Genomic DNA, 22,741 nt, shown 5'->3' with positions numbered 1-22,741 from the left:
AACTGATGACCAACATCCCCTCCTGAAATTTTGCGGCAACGGCTGGTCCATCCTTATGCACTGCCAGAACCAATTGGGTGTCATCCGCATAGGTGGTTAAGCGCAGCCCATGTGCTTTTATCACCCTCGCCAAATCTGCCACATATATATTAAATAATGTGGGGCTTAGCGCGGAACCCTGGGGCACCCCGCACGGGAGGGTGAAGGTGGGAGAATAGAAAGAGCCCAGTTTCACCGTCTGCGTGCGGTTGGCCAGAAATGAAGCAATAAGGTCCCTGGCTAAATGGGAGACCCCCAGGGATGTGACAAGGTCGATCAAGATGGATTGATCGACCGTGTCAAAGGCCGCGGATAGGTCAAGGAGTATTAGGACCGCCGCCCCACCTTGGTCCATTATAGTCCTAATCTCGTCAGAGGCCTTTATCAGGGCGGTTTCGGTGCTGTGGCCCTTCCTGAACCCGAACTGGGTATCATCTAGAAGTTGGTGACTATCTATGAACCCTGAAAGCTGGTTATTCATAACTGCTTCAAATATTTTGGCCGGGAATGGGAGACAGGCAATCGGTCTGTAGCTAGCGGAGTCCGTAGGGTCCAAGGAAGGTTTTTTCAACAGGGGCTTGATGACCGCCTTTTTCCAGATTTCAGGATAGATGCCTGTCTGAAAAATGGAATTGCATTTAACCCTTCAAACCCCTCCCAACAACTTTTCAAACACTAGTATCTCAAACTGCTGAACAGACTTGCAGCAAACGATTGAAAGCCACTCCTTACACAATTTTGGTGTAACTCTACTGAGTGTTTTCCTGTAACAGAGAGCAAACTTTGCTATAGGAGTTAAAAAAAGAAACATATTTTTGTTTTGACCCCTCTCTTTCTTGACCTCTTTCTTAGCTGTCATCATTCTCCCGACAGATCTGCACAAAAAGTGACCATTAGAAGCTAACCCAAATTAACTTTTTCTTGAAAATGTTCAAACATATTCATAGCATTATGTCAGTTATAAGATAAACATAAATGATCTTTTCAAACTCGTGTCACTAGGTACATTCTATACAATGGCCGTGAAAATGTATGTGGCCCAATAACACTTCCTATTGAAAGTATTTTTTCTAATAAACCCACATTCGCACATTTATTGCTACAGTGCAAAGTTCACCCCATAGTTTGGTGCCTGCAAAGATTTCATGTGACCATGGCTTTACAAGGAAAACAAATCTAGTAATTGGGAAGCCTCTTCAATGTGATTTTATCTATTGCTATCTTTAAATTTTTACATCCTTCTTTTGGTTAAATAAGGTTTAAAATAAATACACTTTAAAAAATACATTTGCATATATTATATATATTTGACAAAACTGTTATGATTACCCTTCAATAAATTAGCATAGGTGAGGGGGACAGACATACACTCCCATTCTTTTATGTATTGTGCAAACTGGACAGGCGTTTCAATAAAACTATCTTGCTTACCTGTAAAAGATCTGTTTTCTTTCTCCGTTTATTAGGGCTCGGCCTAGCGTACAATGCGCAGCAGTGTCACGCAGCCAAGATTTTATGTTTCTTAGTACGGGCCTTGAATCCGCCCCTCTTCTCCATTGGCTGGCTTCCTAAATGGAGGCCAGCCATTGGAGGAGAGGGGCATCACTCCATTCAAGCCCGGTCTTTTTCACATTCGGGGGCGTGTTTTTTGCAGTTTTTAACTCTGTGACGTCATCCGTCACTCAACAGCAAAAACCACGCCCCCGAATGCGAAAATGTCGGCGCTTTTCTGACGCCATTTCTGCCCAACCGCCGCCGCAAGAAGTAGAGAAGCTGCCGAGTCCTCTGGTGAGTGCTTGCTGCCCTTCCCCCTCGTTGGTTGTGCTTGCTCTCCTGCCCCCCTCGTTGCTTGTGCTTGCTCCCCTGCCCCCCTCGTTGCTTGTGCATTCTCCCCTGCCCCCTCGTTGCTTGTGCATTCTCCCCTGCCCCCTCGTTGCTTGTGCTTGCTGTCCTGCCTACTTGTTGCTTGTGCTTGCTCTCCTGCTCCCCCTCGTTGCTTGTGCTTGCTCTCCTGCCACTTCGTGCTTGCTGTCCTGACCCCTCTTTGCTTGTGCTTGCTGTCCTGCCCCCCCTCGTTGCTTGGGCTTGCTCTCCTGCCCCATCGTTGCTTGTGCTTGCTGTCCTGCCCCTCCCTTGTTGCTTGTGCTTGCTGTCCTGCCCCTCTCTCGTTGCTTGTGCTTGCTCTCCTGCCCCCTCGTTGCTTGTGCTTGCTCTCCTGCCCCCTCGTTGCTTGTGCGTGCTCTCCTGCCCCCTCGTTGCTTGTGCTTGCTGTTCTGCCCCTCTCGTTGCTTGTGCTTGCTCTCCTGCCACCTCGTGCTTGCTGTCCTGACCCCTCTTTGCTTGTGCTTGCTCTCCTGCCCACCCTCGTTGCTTGGGCTTGCTCTCCTGCCCCCTCGTTGCTTGTGCTTGCTGTCCTGCCCCTCCCTTGTTGCTTGTGCTTGCTGTTCTGCCCCTCTCTTGTTGCTTGTGCTTGCTGTCCTGCCCCATCGTTGCTTGTGCTTGCTGTCCTGCCCCTCCCTTGTTGCTTCTGCTTGCTGTCCTGCCCCTCTCTCGTTGCTTGTGCTTGCTCTCCTGCCCCCTCGTTGCTTGTGCTTGCTCTCCTGCCCCCTCGTTGCTTGTGCTTACTGTCTTGCCCCTCATTACTTGTGCTTGCACCCCTGCCCCCTCATTGCTTGTGCTTGCTCTCCTGCCCCCCGTTGCTTGTGCTTGCTCCCCTGCCCCCTCGTTGCTTGTGCTTGCTCTCCTGCCCCCCCTCGTTGCTTGTGCTTGCTCTCCTGCCCCCCCTCGTTGCTTGTGCTGGCTGTCCTTCCCCCTCGTTTCTTGTGCTTGCTATCCTGCCCCCTCGTTGCTTGTGCTTGCTGTCCTGCCCCCTCGTTGCTTGTGCTTGCTCCCCTGCCCCCTCATTGGTTGTGATTGCTCTCCTGCCCCCCTCGTTGCTTGTGCTTGCTCCCCTGCCCCCTCGTTGCTTGTGCTTTCTCTCCTGCCCCCCCTCGTTGCTTGTGCTTGCTCTCCTGTCCCCCTCGCTGCTTGTGCTTGCTCTACTGCCCCCTCGTTTCTAGTGCTTGCTCTCCTGCCCCCTCGTTGCTAGTGCTTGCTGTCCTGCCCCCTCGTTGCTTGTGCTAGCTGTCTTGCCCCCTAGTTGCTTGTGCTTGCTGTCCTGCCCCCTCATTGCTTGTGCTTGCTGTCTTGCCCCCCCTCGTGGCTTGTGCTTGCTGTCTTGCCCCCTCGTTGCTTGTGCTTGCTGTCCTGCCCTCTTTTTGCTTGTGCTTGCTCTCCTGCCCTCCCTCGTTACTTGTGCTTGCTGTCCTGCCCCCTCTTTGCTTGTGCTTTCTGTCCTGCCCCCTCATTGCTTGTGCTTTCTGTCCTGCCCCCTCGTTGCTTGTGCTTGCTGTCCTGCCCCCTAGCTGCTTGTGCTTGCTGTCCTGCCCCCTTGTTGCTTGTGCTTGTTGTCCTGCCCCCTCATTGCTTGTGCTTGCTCTCCTGCCCCCCTCATTGCTTGTGCTTGCTCTCCTGCCCCCCTCGTTGCTTGTGTTTGCTTTCCTGCCCCCCTTGTTGCTTGTTTTTGCTGTCCTGCCCCCCTCGTTGCTTGTGCTTGCTGTCCTGCCCCCTTGTTTGTTTTTGCTGTCCTGCCCCCTCGTTGCTTGTGCTTGCTGTCCTGCCCCCACGTTCGTTGTGCTTGCTCTACTGCCCTGCGAATGCCATTTATTAATGTTTTAAAAACAAAAACATACATAAAAATATTGTCATGAGCAGTGCCAATAGCTCTAACTTTAAGAATGCCGAGGCCATTGCATTGTAAATGCTTGTCTCCATGATGTTTGTGACTTTTCATGTGTTATCAGTATATTCCTGCCTACTTTGACCACAGACCATATGCTTTCCAAAGACCGCATTGGAATAACTTTTCATATAATAAATCTTTGTGAGGAACCTGATTCGGGTATTTCTCCAGGATACTAATGGATAACTCTGTTCTGGTAATTATAGATTTTTATGATAAATGAAAATATTACGGTTGGACGGATTGGACTTGTACATTTCGCTCACATTTCTGTGCGACATCCTCTTTGAAGCTTTAAAACACGTCCAATATAGCAGTTTCTTAATAGTTATGTTACTACCCATTCTTCTATTCATCGATTCTAGGGCAAGCGCCTTCAAAGTGTATTTATGAAGTACTTATTTATTTGTTAGTTTCTTTGACAATCGCCAACATTATGATCTGTTTAGGATGGTGAACTGTTGGTAGCAAACACGAAAAAGAGGTGCAGTTTTATTTTTGAAAGTCATTATAATTGTTATAGTGCCACAAAGGAATTTTGCAAACCTGTTGTAAAATATCCATGGGGAAACATAAATGGCGTGGTGATGTTATATCAATTACTGCATTATGCAAACATGGAAGGCCTTGTGCTGATCCGAACGGTTGTCAAATGAATAGGAGACATATTTTACAGACATACTGAAGTGTGTAACAGATGGTTTAAAAGTAAATATGATGATATTCGTCTGTTTAAAAGAGTTTTAGAATTATCGTGACAGGTGGTGCAGAGGTAAAAATATCTCTCGCGGGCTTCATGCATAATAGATCAGTTTAGACACGTGCAGGTGCGCTAAGCAAGGTGCGCCAGGAGGGCATTTTAAAGGAAAGCAGAACATTGATGGTATTTGATGTGTTTCATGGCCATCTGGAGTTTGGATCTGTCTGTAAACAGACACAAATACCTGCCGAAGAGCGAGTTGAAATATCTCTATTAAATGTCTCTCTATTAAAGGGCTGCCTATTTCAATACCACGTAATACCTTATCGAGAGGCGCTTTTGCCCATTTAACTAGTGGGGGAACATCTATAATGGGATTGCATTGCTACGTAGGAATTGTTGTGTGTCTAGGTTAAAATAAAACTTCAGGCCTGAATTACTGTCTATTTATTTAATGTAAAATGTGATCGGATACTTAGCCGAATCTGTGGTATCTGGCAAAAGACCTTTTAATAATACACTCCTTTATTGTTTCTGAGCCTCAACTTGAGGTGTAATGCCCTATGACATAACGTTTATTTGTGAAGCTCACGTTCCACACGAGGGTATCTTGGCGCTGAATAACAGATGTTTATTGTTACTCTAGTCAACGTTACTCATTGTATTGACCTCAGAAGAATGAAAGGCTGAGTGGACCCACAGGGATTTAAACCCTTGAACATGAGGTCAAACACAGGCCCCTACAGTGGACACATTAGTCCACTTGAGCCACCAGGCTCGGTTATGATATAGCTCCTGCATATCTCACTTGGAGTCGGAAAACATTTTGTGTGTAGGTGCAATTTATTTATAATTTAAAGCGTTTTGAGAAAGGCTAAGGGGACCACATACCTCTTTGAGGTTGCATGCGCACATTATGCAATCACTGGTCTGTGCCACACCCGTCAGATATGATGATGACAAAGGCCCTTTGTGGAATCCACCAAGCTGTCCTAGTGATACAGAGGCCAGTGGTTCAAATGCCTTATTTAGGCTTTGGCAGAGTGGGAAAGCCACAAAAAACGGGGAGATTTCTCGTCCACATGTTGAAAGTGCTATTGACACCTGTGTAGTGTTCATATGGGTGATAACAAATCTGCCATAAGAAATCAGGTGTTCGTAGCACACCTAGTAATAATACTATAATCAGCAAACTCATGTCTGAATGAAGTCAGATAGCAAGGGACTAAGGACAGTAAATGAATTTATTTTTTAGATGGAGCAAACCTCAAGTTGTGTTCTTAACAAACATCCTCGGTTCTAAATGAGTCGAACAAAGCCACACGATCCAATTGGGAGGTGTATATTTTTTTTTAACTGTGGTGTGATGTGAGGTCTTTGGGTTCTCCTGTTGACTTTCCTCATTTGGCAGTTTCCTGAAATCCTAACAGGTCAAGGGGCCCAGTGCCAGTGTGATATATTTACAGAAGGCTCAATGGGACCAGTGTTGTGCTTACTGAAGCTTGTACTGATCAACTGGATATCCTTTGAATGGTTCATTGTTCCACAGTTTTCCTTCAAAAACGGTGAGAGCGTTCTCCAAATAGGCAAACTTTGCTCCAGCAGCAAAATTATACACTGATAATGATCCTGCATAGTTAGATACCTGCATAAATGATATTTCCTAGATCCTCAGCCCACTCGGCCACAATTAGGGTCCTCCACAAGTAGGACAGCTGGCAACAAAAAGCCTTCACAACATCCAATTGAGGCAGCATAATTATCTTGCATATGCTTCGAACACATCAATTTTCAGAACTATTCAGGCATGAGAGACACGTTCTAAGTAATATGTTTAGAACCACAGTGAACCAGAGATTTCTAATTGGTATCAGAGTCAATCAGGAGGAGAGCTTCCCTGGCTAACTTGGAGTCTCCATGAGTGGGTGAGAGAGAAGTCTAAAATCTCTTCAAGTCTTTCTTCAGGAGGGGAATAAGACACCTTCTATTTTTCACAGATCATGAACAAGGTTAAGAGGGTCCGGAGTGACATTTCTAATGATCCAGCTTAGATATCTTTAGAGGGTACCCTAAAAAACAACCTCTGCTGTTCCTGATGTTTCCCACATCCTTCAATATTGCTATGTAAAGTAGCAAAAAACACAGATGATGGACATAATGTAGAACAATGTCATACATTCACCCCAGTACAAGGATCTGGGCCTAAATCCATCGTTTTCTTTGCACTCCACACCACCCTGGGTTAGACACTGGCTATATGCAAATCAGCTCTGACCCTGTGCCTCATGGGAAAAGTCCAGTCCGAACTACCAAGCCATGTCTTTCCCAGACCGGAATCAAGCATCCAAGGACCGGTTTCTGGCTATCAGCCTTCATCAGCCTGGATAGCTTGACTCCAGTGGTGTGGCGAGCCTGGGACTCACGTCTGAGTATACCCAGCACACTCGGGGTGAAAATTCCAAAAAACACAGTTGATGGACAGAATGTAGAACAATGTCATACATTCACCCCAGTACAAGGATCTGGGCCTAAATCCATCGTTATTTTGCACTCCACACCACCCTGGGTTAGACACTGGCTATATGCAAATCAGCTCTGACCTTGTGCCTCATGGGAACAGTCCAGTCCGAACTACCAAGCCATGTCTTTCCCAGACCGGAATCAAGCATCCAATAATAATAGGTCATTTATAAAGCGCATGGCTGCACAAAACTGTGTATCCCCGCGCTAACTGCTGACAGACAACTCTCATGGGAAAAGAACCAGGAAAGACAGACCAGAAGAAAGTTATTGTGGGAAAAGGTGAGTTTTTAGTTTGGCTCTGAATAGAATTTCCGAGGGTTCCATTCGCAGATGCCCTGGGAAGGCGTTCCAATGCTTCACTGCTAAGTAGCGAAAGGATCTACCCCCCATTTTAGCTCTGGAAATGCGGGGAAGTTTGAATTGTGTCATGCCAGATGATCTTAAGTCTCTAATCGGACGATGAATAGTTAGGAGACTTCTAAGGTAGGTAGGTCCTTTATTGTGGGCAATTCGATGAGCATAACAAAGGCTTTTAAATCTGATTCTTTCTCTAACAGGGAGCCAATGTAATTTGGAAAGAGCTGTCTTGGAAGATGTTCTTTTGGGGAGCCCCAACACCATGCGGGCGGCCATATTTTGAATACATTGAAGCTGGTGTAAAAGGTTCTGGTTCAGGCCCAAGAGAAGAACGTTGCCGTAGTCTAGATGAGGTGTTATTAGAGCGTGAACAATGATTTTTCTGGCTCCAATAGGAATAAGATCAATGATTTTCCGCAGGGTTTTTAGCGTGCCAAAGCATTTGCCTGTTATTTTGCTAACTTGGGATTTGCCCAAGAGGTCTGAATCAATCATAATCCCTAAGCTTTTGACTTTTTCTACAGGACATGGTAAATCACCCAGGGCCGCAGGCCACCATGCCTGTGACCATATTGATGTTTTGTTCCCCACCACCAGCACCTCTGTCTTGTCTCCATTTAAGCGGAGGCAATTGTTGTCCATCCAGGCGGCAACAGCCGCCATGCGGCTGGAGAAATTGGTGGCAAATTTCTCGGTGTCTGGGGTAAGTTTAAACATCAACTGGGTGTCGTCGACATAGCTTACAATGCCCATCGTTTTTGGCCACTATAGGTGTGGCAGGGTATACTCAGACATGAATCCCTTGCTCACTGCACCATCAGGATTCAAGCAAGCCGGGCCGACGACGGCTGAAATGCCAGAAACCGGTCCTCGGAAGCTTGTCTCCTTTCCGGTGAAGAATTGGCTTGGTAGTTTGGTCTGCCCTGTTCCCATGATGAACTGGGCCAGGGACAGACTAATTTGCATATAGCCAGGTTCTGAGCTGGGATGGTGCAGTGAGCTAAATAACGGTGATGGATCCAGCCCTGATCTTTGGACTGGGTAAGCGTGGTCTGCTTAATTCAGACACTCTGTTCATCACCACCCCCTTTTTTTAATCGCAAGCCCACCAGCAGCATTTGTTTTACAAGTCCTGGGCGCACATGGTGCACTGTACTAGGGGCTGACAGACCAATCAAATAACCCAATCATGGAGTAACCAATAGGTACATCAATTTAACAAAGGGAGCACTTGCACTGTGGCACTCATTAGCAGTAGCACAGTGCCCAAAGCATAAATCCAGCAATAACATATCAAAACAGACGAGGCAATCTGTCAAAATGGAAGGGAGACTCACGCCAATGATGTCAGATCTAACAGTTGTGTATGATTATAAGCTTCTACAGTGGGAATCTTGTTTTTTTAGGGTCATCACATTTTTGTATCTCTCATCACCCGTTAGATCTTGTATACGTGTGGCAGTCAGTATATGCAGGAGCGTTTGCACTGCACCTCTTGTTGTTATTTTGGGACTTTACATTTGTAAATACCACACGAGCACATGCACTTTCCACAAATTTGGATTACAGTACACTTCAGTGATTTTTGCACACATTAATCGGGTAGCACTCAGAATTCTGTTTCAATATCATAAGCGGCTGCAACTTTCTACTCCCACTTCTGTGTAGAATTATTGGTGATTTCCAGGGGCTCAGCTTTTAATCATTTGTTGTGAATCAACTATGATTTCGTTTTTGCCTGATTTTCCCGGCTGGGGGTGTCTAATCAATTGGTAGCGATTTATTTATGATGTTTCATTTTGTGGCGATAACCTGTGCTTATATTTTTGTTTACTTTGCAGTGGCCTCTGAAGAAGGGACAATTTGTCCCGAAATGCATAGAGCAGCACACATCTGAGTGATTTTTTACTCAAGATTATTGTACTTCAAAAAACAAATATTATTTTGTACAAACCTCAGTTGAATGTATTATGTATGCAACTGCAATTGTTGGTATTTTTTATTTCAATTGATGTGTACCACGAAACAATGAAAATATAGTGGCAAACAGTTCTTGTCTAAATGGTTCCTTTGTGTGTACATGAGGACATTTTTTTTTAAACTTTTGATTACATTGTTTATATAGTTAAGAATTTTTTCCATAGTGCACACAGTCTTTCAAGCAATTTTTCACGCACACAAAAGTCACTAAGTTCCATCATGCCACACTGGATCAGGAAAAAGTCACAAGTTCAATCTGACCATGATGGAGTGTAGGCTAGCTACAGGGATCTAGTTAGGTCAGCTGAACAAGAGTACCTTAAATCTTGGTTGCGGAGCAGTTAGAGGTTCCACATCAAGGATGCATCAGGAGCTGAGGCGATGTGAGGTCCTGGTACAGAGATGCATTGTGACGTGTCGCTTTGAGGTGCTGAAATACCAGGATGTGAGGTCCTGTGTCATCGAGGGGCTTGTTATGCAAATGCCTGTATCAAAGATGCAGGCTGTTTCCAAAAAAGCTGCGGGGTTTGCGATGCAGAGTCCTTTTGTCATTAAGGATGCCGTTGTCGAGGGGTTTGAGATGTGAGGTCCTGAGTCGAGGATGTGTCCTGCAGCAGCATTTCTAATGAGATTGTTGGCAGCAATGCAAAATCCTGAGTAGGGTATGCAGCACACAGCGCTTCCGAATACAGAGTTTTGAGAGATGATGCATCGGGTAACAACTCTGATGCAGGGTTTCTGGAGGTGATGCATCACTCTGAATCAGTTCCACTGGGACCACAGTTTGGCTGGCAAAGCACCTTTAAGGCCCACTTCCCAAGCGTCCAGGAGTAGGGTGGCACCACTTGGGAGGGCTGCTGGAAGAATCCTGGTGCTGAGTTCAAGATGGAGAAACCCTGAGGTTTCTGATCAGGAGGCCAGCCAACTAGCCCTTGGAGTCACTCTGGTGGTCCTGGGTTCAAGAGGCAGGTCCAGTCCTTCACTCAGGGAGTAGGCCGAAGAGTTGCACAGCAGTCCTTCTTTGGAGTCTTCCACAGGCCTAGATGTGTACCGAAGAATTAGGTTCTGAGGTCCAAAATGTATACCTTGTACCCACATTGATGTAGGAGAATTGTCTGGTGGATTCAGTCCCCCAGAGGTGCTTGGAATTTCCTTCCTCCTACCCTGGCCCCAGATTGTCTAGGGTCTCAATAGAAAAGTGACAAACCCCTTTGTGAGAGTGCTCAGGCATCGCATTTGTGACATGCAAGTGTGGTAGGGGACAGCTCTTCCCCTTTGTTAACTCAGAGTGGCACGTCCTGTCAACACCTAGCATATCTTTGTCTCTCTGTCTGGGACCAATGCACAAAGTCTAACTGATAACTAAACCTAGTTGTGACACCCATGAAACAGGCAGCAGACACCAAATGGTTGGGACAAAAAAATGTAAACTTTCTAAAAGTGGCATTTTCAGAATTGTGACTAAAAATCCAACTTTACCATTAAAGATGTGTTAGACCTGGCATTTCTTGACATGATTTCCCCAGACTGTTTACCTCTACCTCCTCTATTTTTGATGCTGTGATGGATTTCGTTTTACTGGCTTAAATGCTTTAGGCACTTTGCCACTGCTGATCAGTGTCAAAGTGCAAGTGCTCCCTGTGTAAAGTGTAATGGTAATTGATTGTCCATGATTGGTATGTTTGCCTTCCTAGTGAAGTCCCTAGTAAAGTGCACTATATGTGCTAGGTCTGGTATTGCAAATGCTACTAGTGGCCCTGCAGCGCTAATTGTACCACCCACAAAATATCCCCAAAGAGAGAACTCAGGCCTGCCCCAGCAGTGCCTGCGCGCAGTTTTTCAAACTGCCATGTTGTCTTGACAAGTGCTCCTACTCGCCAGGCCTTACCCTTCCCTTTCTAAGCACATCAGACACCCCTAAGGTAGATCCAATGTACCCTTTGGGCAGGGTGCAGTGTATGTGAAAGGTAGGGCATGTACTGAGGTGTGTACCATGTCCTGACAGTAAAATATTCTCCATTTCGTTTTTCACTGTTGAAAGGCCATCTTGCCCATAGTACAGAATGGGAAGGCTGTGTAATATGTTTCCAGCCTATCATCCCATAGGCTTAAGATAGAGAGGTGAAGTTTGGTATGCCTAAACTCCCAATTTAATAACACATCTATTTGTGAAGATGGTTTTTGCAGTGTGTGTTTAGAAACCACTCTTTTAGAAGTCTCTGGGTTTTTTGTGTTCTAACATTTCCGTGTGTCTCTACCTCGTGGTGGATTGACTGTCTGGATTTGAATTTGATAGGATCTGGGGAATGTCTTGGGGGGGGGGGGGGGGGGGTTGAGACAGCAACAGGCTGACCTGCATCTGGAGTGTAGGGGAGGAGTAGCCCCTGGAGGTGAAGAGACCCGGGTTGCTGCCATAATACAAGGGTACCTTCTCCTACTGAGTGATTGAGAATCCAGACCCCCACTAATCAAAGGAAGAAGGTGTCACTGGCAGGGAGGCACCCAGAACTGGTTTGGACAGGGGTCAGTGCCCCCGTGAACACAAAGACTTCAAAGACATTTAGGGATATACCTATGAGAGCTGAAACCCCTGAACGTTGGAATGGAATGGAACTGTTCAAGATTGTAAAGGATTGAAACTACTTTGTGTTCAGGAGGAACCTCTGCCAAGCAAGAAACAGCTGAAAAAACTGAAGGAAAGGACTGACCCTTGCTGTGTGTTCTGTGGCTGGCCTGCAGTTTGCTGATATAACCAAGGAGAGGCTAAAAGGGACTTTGCTGTGTGCTGTTTCCCCCTGTTTGAAAAGACTTTGCTGTGTGCTGTGACCTGAAGTAACTTATCCCCAAGGGCCCAAGGGGAGATGGCCCACTGTTGTGGAAACTCAGGAACACAAAAGTTTCCAGGTGTGTCTCAGCGACGCTGTGTGCTTGTGCTTTTTGCAGCCTGAGACCATCGTAAGAATTTTCCTTTGATAGTCGGCACCTGGAATCCATGTGAGTCTCAGCGATGCTGTGTGCGTCGGCTTATTGCAGCCCGAGACTCTTGAAAGAATAGCCCTGTGATTGTGGGCTCCTGGAATCCAAGTGCATCTGAGCGACGCTGTGTGCATGTGTTTCATGCAGCCTGAGATCTTCGTGAGGATTGCCGTGTGATTGTGTACACCCAAGCTCAAGTGAGTCTCAGCGACGCTGTGTGCATGTGCTCTGTGCAGCCTGAGACCGTCGTGTGGATTGCCCTGTGAACGTGGGCACGCAAAGCTTAAGTGACTCTCAGCGACTCTGTGTGAGTGTGCCCTGTTGTAGCCTGAGACCTACTACATTGCCACCGGCCCAAACTGACCTACCCAGAGGAGCTGTGCTGTTGGTCCGAGCCTGCTTTGCCAGGGAGGGACCTCGAACCAACCCCGTCGGGGAGGGGAGGCCCGTGTTCCACTGCCCAAGATCAACGAAGTTGCATCAGAGACCCAAGTTGCGAGGGGAGGAGAGGAGAGTGAGATTGCACCCCCAGGTAATGCTCAGCCAAGTGTGGAGCTACACTTTACACCATACCCTTGTTGGGTGCATATTTTGGCAGTAGCTGACCGAGAGTCAGTCGGAGTGGCATAGAGACTGTCCAGAGCACCGTGATTGGTGCCGAATTACATAATTTTGGTATTACGAACTGCCTGATTGTGCATTACGCATTGCATTATTTCTGCATAATGAACTGTCTGACTCTTACATTATGCATTGCACTATTTCTGCATAATAAACTACCTGATTGTTGCATTTACGCATTGCATTATTTTGGCATTATGAACTGCCTGATTGTTGCATAACGAACTGCATTATTTTTACATTGTGAAGTGCCTGATTCTTGCATTACGGACTGCATAGCATTCCATTAGGACTGCATTGGATCATCTAGAATTGCTCATTATTACTGCCAAAACCTACAAGGGCTGGCTGGCCTAATAACCGGCCAGGAGGAATATTACAAATAAGCATATGTTTGAGTTTTATCATATGGTCACATCATATATCTTTTTATATAAATATATACTTGTTTTTTATGAAACTCGTGTGGAGTCCATTTGTGGTGTCATCATTTGGTTGCTGAGAGTGGGGTTGCAAATACTTTACAGATTTGCCTTGGAGATAAGCCTGGCTGCTCGTGCCAAGCTACCGAGGAGGTGGGCAGGGGCTATCTGAGAAGGTGGCCTTCCTTTCCCTGACTTAGAAGCAAGGGTCCCTATTTGGCCTAATGTACCTACCTCAGCCAACTGGAGACTCCCAGTTCTAACAAGATGGATTTTAATTACAATTCTTTAGACATCAAACTCAATATTTCTACCTGCTCTCAATTGAAAGTTCTCACTCATTAAATGTAATATGGTAATCCAATCATTTCTTAAGGAAGAAGTAGGCCTTGCAGTAATGAAAAAAAAATGTAGGATGTTTTTTGCTAACAGTACATGTAATTTAAGTAGCTGCACTCTACACTCTAGGCTGTTCGGGGCCCAAACAAGGGATGGCAATGCATTAAGAAAGAAGATTTGGGCCACACAAAAGGTTTATTTTGCCAGATCAAAATGGCAGTTTAAAACTGCACACATAGGCTACAATCCCTAGCCTGAGACCTGTTTGCAGGACTACTCACTTGAGTGGCAATATAAGTGCTGCAGGCCCACTAGTGACATTCGATTTACAGGCCTGGGTACCTGTAGTATCACTTGCCTAAAGGCTTTCAAGTAAAGTAAATAAGTCAATTGGATGTAAGCCAATTCTACCAGCACCTGGATGCCTTCATGGGTAACAAGAGTGGCTCTACAAATTTACTGACTGATTGAGTACCACGTTTTAAAGGAGAGGGCACAAACCCTTTAGTACTGGTTAGCAGTGGTAAAGTAAACAGAGTCCTAAAAGTCCAATACAATGGTTCAGAAAACAGGAGGGTACATGTAAAATGTTTGAGGTGACCCTGCAGAAAGGGCCAAGTCCAACAGATAGCATACAGTACATTCCAATAAGCAAGACCTACAGGAACAAATACATGAATAATTCCAGGTTGGAAGCCAGAAAGAATGAGATCAGACCCCTAAACGTTCTGAAATTAAAACTTAGTCCTAATAACTGCAGCTAAATGATTTAATATTGGTGAAAAAGACAGGAACAGAGAGCCAGTGCAAACTGTTAATTAAAACAATTGGTTTCATGATTTCAGAACCCTTAATCACCAGTCAATATTTTGGGCTTTAGCCAGTTTGTCTTCACACTGGCCGCTGCTTCAGCCCAGCTAGTTGTTTGACTCAGAGACTTTCTCTAGTTTTCCATGAAAAGATAATGTGATCAGAAACACGGTTTTAAAGAAAATTGTTTAGGTCTCTGAACAAAACTGAAATGTTAATGGACTTTTTCACAAATCGCGCTAAAACACAAAAGTAACATTTAAGGCACACTGTCCTACTGAAAGCAAATGACTTAACAATAATGTATACATACTTCAAACTCCAACTTGTGGTAAATGTGTATATAGGTTTTACACATACTCGAGGAGATGCTCGAAGCAATAAAGAAATATTGAAAATGTGAGCCTGGCTTATTCAAGTACCGGTTCTAAGCAAGTTTGTCACCCACGGGGATCACATTCCTTCTATATTTGTAACTATATGTAAGTGATCTGCCATACAGACCACAACACACTGTGTCCTATTGCCTCTCTCAACAAGCATTTCAAATGCAATAGGTCTCACATTTACACGAGTTTAAGCTTTTGCCTTTGTAAATGACGATGTCTTTTTTATTTATGTTTTAAAAAACAAAAACAAAATACAAGGCACAGCTATTTACAATGCCAATAGCTCAAACTTGCGTAACTGCGAGACCTATTGCATTACAAATCCTTGTTCATGTCGGCATCCGTCTGAAAAAATAGAATAAAGCCAGAGACTTTCACCCCTGCCCACCCCCGTCCTTTGTGTACGCCATCAGGAACTATGAGGGAAGTCAGGTTGCCCAAGTTCCTCTACGTCAATTCGGAAAGTGGATTAAAGCGCCCCTCGTCCACTTGCTCTGACCCCCCTTCGCCAACAATTCACAGAAGAAAATAAACAAATGGGGCGAGCAGTGACCACCTCCATTCAGACAGCCTCCCCCAGCACCTGGGTGACTGAATCACTCCTGCAAGCATTCCTACAGCCTAAATAAGGTCCCACAAAAGAATCTCAACAGCCATCATATTTTATTCCTGTATCACTCGCCACCTTCCCACGGGGTCTGCTACGGTACTACTCACAAAGCACCAACCAATGGAAGCAACCTGTAGGCGAACACTTTGGGGCGGCATGACCATCTCTTCCAGGGCAGCAGCTAGAGCAGGACCCTTCCGGGAAAGGCGAACCTTCTTCTTCGGGGCAGTCAACCTTTCCGGCCAATCACAGGATTCATGTTGAACTATAGTCACAAAGGTCCGCCCAGTATCTGTACGTACCAGTACGGGTTATCCTGTGATAGCTGCTGAATGGTAAACCATTACTGTAATGTGTGTTTATCAGTATATGGAAAATGTCCTGTGTGAGGGCTAACGGTGGACTTGAACTGTGCCTCTTGTGTGTTTTTCTTTCTGTGTGTCTGTGAAGTAATGTGCAGCATTGTCCTTAGGGGAATGTAGCGAAGCTTAGGGTCCGGTTTCGGGTACGACTTGATTCTGGCAGAGTACACCACATACTGATTTGGGGTGTTTGAGTTATATTTTCTCCCGGGGATACATTTTTCCTGTAGGCGCATCAGGCCTTTCATAGTCAGTCAGGTTGGGGACCAGGAAGTTTTGGAAGTTATGCGACAGTCACCCCTATCCACACACAAGTAAAACAAGCTATCGCCATTGTGAAATAAATATAGTGCATACCAACTGAAGGAGAATAACGCTGCAAGTAAAAGGTCCAGTCTGGATGGGTGGGGCCAAAAAGAGACAGGGCGGTATCAAACAAGCCTCATTTTCAACCAGACGCTAAGGTTTAACATAAACGATGACGCCACTCAATAAGATTGATGGGCGGGTCTGCAACTCCACTTTAGAAATGTCCCGATTAGTGATTACAATATACCTTGCAGAGCAGACAGTGCATGAGCGCTGCAACGCATGTCTGCGGGACCTAAAAAGTGGACAGAATGCCAATCCTGTTAAGGGAGCTGTATAACTTTAAAAGACCAGCTTCGCCTAATTGCTTTGCAAAATAAAACAGAATAGGTTCTACAGTAGTAAAAAAAAATAGCATCAAAATAAAAGTATGTTGTTCATCGGTTTACACAGCTGTATCTGTCATAATGACAACCAGACCTTGGTCTGAGATGTTGAATATGAGAGACTGCCAGAGTTCATGTAATCACCCAAAAACAAAAAAAAGAAAATTCAAAGCAGTAAGAAAAAAAGCGGATTTAGTACCATCACTTTGTTGGTTTTCTTCTTAATTGGCATTTGATTGGGCAGGAGTTGTCCCACCTACGAAGTATTCCATGGCCATGACCGATAGAGACATAGTTACGGCAGACTCCATGTCATATACTGTACGAAACTGCTCTGCACGGTGTAGCTCTCTGACATATACAATAGGAAGGAGTTTTATATTGTGCACTCTTACAATTACCATAGAAAGAATATTCACACCTTGAACTCTTACAAAAGCAATAGTAAGGCTTTTTGTTATTATGAACTCTGTGACAAGCACAAACAAGAGGTGTTGTTTTGTGAACTCATTGAAAACACCTTCGGAAGGGCATTATTTTAATACTGAGATGCTGTTGTAATGTACTTATGCTTGTTTCTTCTGGTTTATTCTATGACATACTGCCATTCCTTTTCCTTGTACATTCTTTCCTACTCCTTGTGATTCCATACTCAGATGAGTCTTGGAGCCTGGAGGAGCTGGCAGAGTTGTTGAGAGCTGTTGGTGATGTCTTTACATTAAAACCTACTTCTGAACCTATCTGGTGTTACAGCGTCTTTTTAACAGATGCCTTCTTACTAAGATATCTAGATTAGAAGGGGCTAGAAATATCAACTTCTCATTATGAAATGTAAAAAATGTTATGTTTATTATTTAGCTTTGTGTCAATAGGCTACATATTATTCTTAAAGATAAAAGTAAAACCATTGACTGGACACCAATTTGATAAGTGTTATTGTATGTTTTGTGGAGGTCTGAGTTTCAAAACCAGACTCCTCCCCGATGAAGCCCTGCGTTGTACTAGCACTTTAACCCTCTGGGTGATGAGGCAAAGTGATGTTCTTCTACTCGTTTTGAGTCCATTAGTATTGTGCTTCCACGACTTTGGTTCGACGCCCTTGTTGATCATCTTCTTCATTAGTATTTGTTTGGGCAGCATTTGCTAGCTAGCTTCTGAAGTTGTTCCACTGCACATAAATAATTGAGATATTGTTAATGTAGATCCTGTTTCAGACAGAGTAGCACTGACTTTGCAACGTGACACATACCACATGAAGGAGTTTGATATTGTGAACTGTCTGATGAATGCAGCAGGAAAGGGTTTTACTTTGAGAATTTTATGACAAATACAGTAGAAAGGGCCTTTACATCTAGATGGAGAGACCTTTGTGCAGAGATCTCTAGTTTAGGAGGGGCCAGTGAAATCTCGTTTGCACTGTGTGCATTTGTAATGTTATGTTTAGTAATCAGTTGTTTGTGATTTAAAGTACTTTTTCCTTTAAAAAGTAAACATACTGACTGAACATTCATTTATTAGTTGTTATTGTGTTCTTTGTTGAATTCAGAGTTTCTAACACACACCACCGCCTTTAGAAACACTTGGATTATTTTACTGTACTCCCAGACGGTCATGACAGGGGTGTGCTTGCTGTTGATTTTGGGTAAATTATTAAAGTGGCCTAGGACATCAGAAGTGAGTCTTCAATTGTCATAATTGGAGCTCTGTAATCAGTGTCCTGATCCGACCTCTGAAATCAGTTCCACAGTTCGCTACAATGGAAATGCATTGTTATCCACAGCCCCAGATTAAAACTGCCATGCTACTGTCCAGCTCCCCAAACGGCAACAGCTATGGGGCTAGCCACCCCTAAAACACAGCACTAGCTTATTATGGCAGATTTGTCAGCCGCAGCAGGGCCGATGCAACACAGCATGATGTGCTGTAGATTCACTAATCCTAAAATAGATGCCATGCCCAAACATGACACAGCAGCAAGTAGACTGGGCGTATAGGTGGTGTGTATTGCAGTAAACATCAGAGCCGCTGTGGTGTGCTCCCTAGCTCTCACCTTGCTGTGATCATGGTGTATTATATTTCGACAGCAGGCTTGTCATCCCAGTAGGTGATTATAGTGGTAGATGGTATCTATGCTCTGATGTGATGCTAGTGCATTGGTATAGTACTCTTCGATGAATGTTAGTCATTGATCTTCAAGGGAGGTGGAAGGGGTGGATTGGTGAGTGTAGCCTGCGAGCTATCTATGGGCTGTGGTTCTTGCAACTAAACAAATGGATGGTCTGTGTCCTTAATGCCTCAATCTGACCCAAAAAGTCTTTGGTGACCTCATTAAGAAAGCTGAGTATCACAAAAAAAGTACACAGCATGTCTTCAGACAGCCTCAATGAAAACCCAGGGGAGCTCTTAAAGCCCTGATAGTAGAAAAGTGACGCACACTAACTACTGATGGCCCTCTCACATGCCTCACAGAGTGCCAGTCAAACACTACTGGAAGCATTTTTACACTCATAACATACTACCCGTCTTTGTCTATCGACAGACCTACCATACCAGTTTAAGTAGTAATCCCACTTTAGTAGGCGCACACTCACACTCCTATCAGTAGCAGGATGACACTACTGACAACAGGAACGGCAGCCGTCTATCGCTGCTGACGAAATTGCGATTTTCTCTGTATATGTGAATCCTCTTGGTCTCCAGATGTTTCGTTCATGTTGTTATAATTACCTAAATAACTTAGAAAGCTGTTTACGCAGCTTAGCAGCTCCGGGCGCTGCTCTGATGAGGTTCTTTTCGAAATCTCCTGGTGTGATGTGTGCTCTACATGTTAAATGTCATTCAGGAAAAACAACTAAAGGAAGGAATAGCTCTTCGAAAACGTGAACGTGTTCTATACTCTGCATAATGTAGTGAATGGTGTGTCAATCCAGCGAGAAAGGGGTGGGAGAGGAAATGCATTGCTACTTCAGTGCCGTTTTCTCTTGTGAACCAATTTTTATAGCACATGCATGCCTTATAGTATTTTCCTCTGTTCAGCATAAATGCACCTTTTTTTTCCTTAGCACAATTCATCGTGGGCAGAACCTGGGTCATAAAGATTATTTTATACCATAAGGCTCGCATTTTCTCCTTTTCACATGTTTTGATGCTTTAGACCTGTTTTAGCTTAGCAAAATAATGCATTTGTACGAACTGAAAGCAAATCTGCAAACACCTTATCATCCATTAATTCGTGTTGCCCTCATCGAATCAAATTTGTTTGAAGCTGAATCATAATTATGGAGTGTCTCTGGTGTCCCAAGGTGCACAAAAAGGAAATCCCACAAAATTCCAAACCGAGGATTGAAATCGAAGTAATGGATGGGATGATTGGCATCATTGACCTGGAGGATACCAGATCCATCTTTGTCAGTTTCAACCAGAATACAGATCCATTTCATGAGCTGAGCTCACCCGGCACATATAGTGGTACTTAAGAATGAGAGTTTTGCTTTGTGTTCTGTCTGCTCTTTCTCTCTGTATAAACAGATGCTATCCTTGTTTTTCAGCCTTCCTTTCTGCCCTGTCATGAGGCTTGCTTTACCCCTGCAAACTCCCAGCCCGCTGCCTCTGCTCTTGCATCCGATTACTCAAAGCACTTTGCTCCTTCGCTCAGAATGAATGGGCCATCGCTGCTGGGCACCAGGTCTGCCAGATTCCGCCAACAGGCATGCACATTTTGTTTCATATTTTCGCACATTGTCATGTTTTGATCTGGTGAATCACATTATTTGCAAAATGCTAAAGATGTTCCGTGTGCTTTTGTCATTTTTATTTTATTTCCAAGAAGAGGCACTACATAACGCCCATCACCCTCAAGTATTACAGTGCGAGTAGTTACTCCTGTAAGGGGCAACCGATGTGGCCTCGCACAGCAGGACTTTGATGGCCACTAGATAATAGTTGCATTCATGTCTGAACTAGTTCATGTTACAGTGCTCACATTTTAAATGTGGACATTTCCACAACACATCATCTGAAGAATGATGAGTTTAATCCTCAGCGCCCCGCTGCAACACCGCCAAGCCATTACTGAGACTGCCAAGTTCCGACTGGAATGCAGGTCGAGCGATCCTGCGGCAGCTGGCCCACAGTGCTGCAGTGCTAATGCTAATATGTGAGCCTTAGCATGGCACCTCAATGGGAACGCCATTGCATGTTCCTGCACGGCATGAACTGTAATGTCCATGCCATTCAGCAACTGGTGGAGCGTGCATACAGGGGGGCAAACCATGTGCCCCTGTATGCATCCCCTGGCGCAGAGGCAACAGGGGGACCTAGTTTCCTCACCACCACACTTTTCATGGTGGGCTCACAACCATGAAAACTGTGGTGGTGAGGAAGCTCGGAATAAGCTTGGCGGTGCCGCAGCAGCACCACCAGCATAATATGGCCTCAGACTGCTGCGCCACCACCAAGTGATCTCAGATCCCCGGCAGTGGCAGTGGTCCAGTGGTGGTCTGACTGCCATAGTCGTAATATGGCAGGTGGACCACCAGCATGGTGGTCCATGGACTGCCACCACGACTATGGTAGTCGTCATAATAAGGTCCTCAGTTTTGTCTTTATTCCTGGCGTGAAGAAACATTTAAAGGCTGCACTGCCCAATGCTTAGTAATTTAAACTTTTTGAGCTGATTTTTAGTGTGTGTTATAAGCTTGCCAACTCATTTAATATCTGGGTTTAGACTACAATACCATTATGTAATCACCACAGTCAGGTACGGAGTAATTTATTTGGTTAAGCTGGTGTGGTATGTCAACACGATTAGCTTGCGGCAGTAGGTACACCGCAGCATTTTGTTGTATGCTGATAGCAGAGTAAACTACACACTAAACAGATTAAAATTCGTTTTCACACAGTGAAGCACACCCTGCACGTTGGCGGGCAAGAGGTTATTTTGTTTTTTATTTTTTTTGACAGCGATAAAGTACCTGGGCACTTTTAATTGTTTCAAATAGATAAATGTACAGTGTATAAGTAGGGGTGACATCATGCTGACAGTAGAATAGCAAGCCACATGTCCAGTGCATGGGTTTCTGATATTTGTTTTTTACCGAAAGGATAATGAAGCGCTTATAAAACTTGAAATTAAGAGCATCCTTTTCTGAATCTGTCCTTCTCCATCCTCAGTGGTTCCATTTTTATATGACTGATTGCACATACGCATTGGCTCTAGCGAGGAAGGCGGCTGCTTATTTAAGGTGCTGTTTGTGTCCCACACACATTCTGACACACTAGCTTACTTGTGCACCAGCATTTCCAATAAGCAACAAAAGTAGTGGAGAGCAATTCACTGTTAGGACGTTGACAACAGACCGCCATTTGATGTGAAATCATGGTGGGCAGTGGATGATGGGCTCCTAAACGTAGGACCAACCTTGTTTCAAGTTAAATCAATTACATAACTAACAGGGGATATTCAGATGAAACAAGACCCGTAGTTGCAAAGGGTCCAGGTAGAAAGGCTTCCTTGGAAAACTAAAGAGAGTAACCAAGGGAACAGTAGCAGCAATGTTGCGTTAAAAGTAACCCTGGGCGTAGTGCGTGTAGTAGCGCTACAGGTAGCTACGTGAAGTGTACTTCGCACTACTCGAGCTACGCGAACTGCGTAGTGCACAGTGCAAAATGCTGTTCGCACTGATTGCACAGTGCGGGACGCTTGTCCGCACTGTGCAATTAGTGCAAACTGCTTCCTGCACATTGCAAGCGGTCGTTTTCAGCCGCTTGAGTAGATTTGTACTCGAGCTGCAGCTTTCTCAACGCGGACTGGTAGTTTCTCATCGTGAGCGGTCGCGAGCATAAGAGACCACCCGAAAAGAATAACCTAACTTCCCCGCGTTGATAATCTCGCCGGGATGTTATTTTGCTCGCTCGCGGTCGCCAACTTGACGTTGAGGACAGCGAGCAAGCAAAAAATGCCTGCTACGTGTAATTCGCGTAGCGCATAGTTGCGCAAACTACGTGAACTACGCGCGCGTAGCGTAGTCCTATGCCCAGGCCTAGTTAAAAGGGTGTAGCGGGGTTGAAAGAACAGGGCGTAGGCCAGGTCAGGTAAGATAGGGTTTTATTTTCCCAAAGATACGTTTTTGTGCGTA

The 22,741-nt window shown here is 45.0% G+C and overlaps 1 protein-coding gene across 1 annotated transcript in view; it reads left to right on the top strand.

Moving 5' to 3' along the window:
• The window catches only part of LOC147727114 (spindle assembly abnormal protein 6 homolog), a 574,453-nt gene that overhangs the window by 431,546 nt on the left and 120,166 nt on the right, over positions 1-22,741 (top strand). Inside the window, exon 14 of the mRNA XM_086961156.1 lies at positions 20,153-20,311. Coding sequence (XP_086817282.1) covers positions 20,153-20,311 — 159 coding nt within the window. The remainder of the gene's footprint in view (positions 1-20,152; positions 20,312-22,741) is intronic.

This window comes from Lissotriton vulgaris, chromosome 3_1 (genome assembly GCF_964263255.1).
Source record: "Lissotriton vulgaris chromosome 3_1, aLisVul1.2, whole genome shotgun sequence".
In the NCBI taxonomy this organism is placed as follows: Eukaryota; Metazoa; Chordata; class Amphibia; order Caudata; family Salamandridae; genus Lissotriton; species Lissotriton vulgaris.
This window is presented reverse-complemented; position numbering and strand designations above follow the sequence as displayed.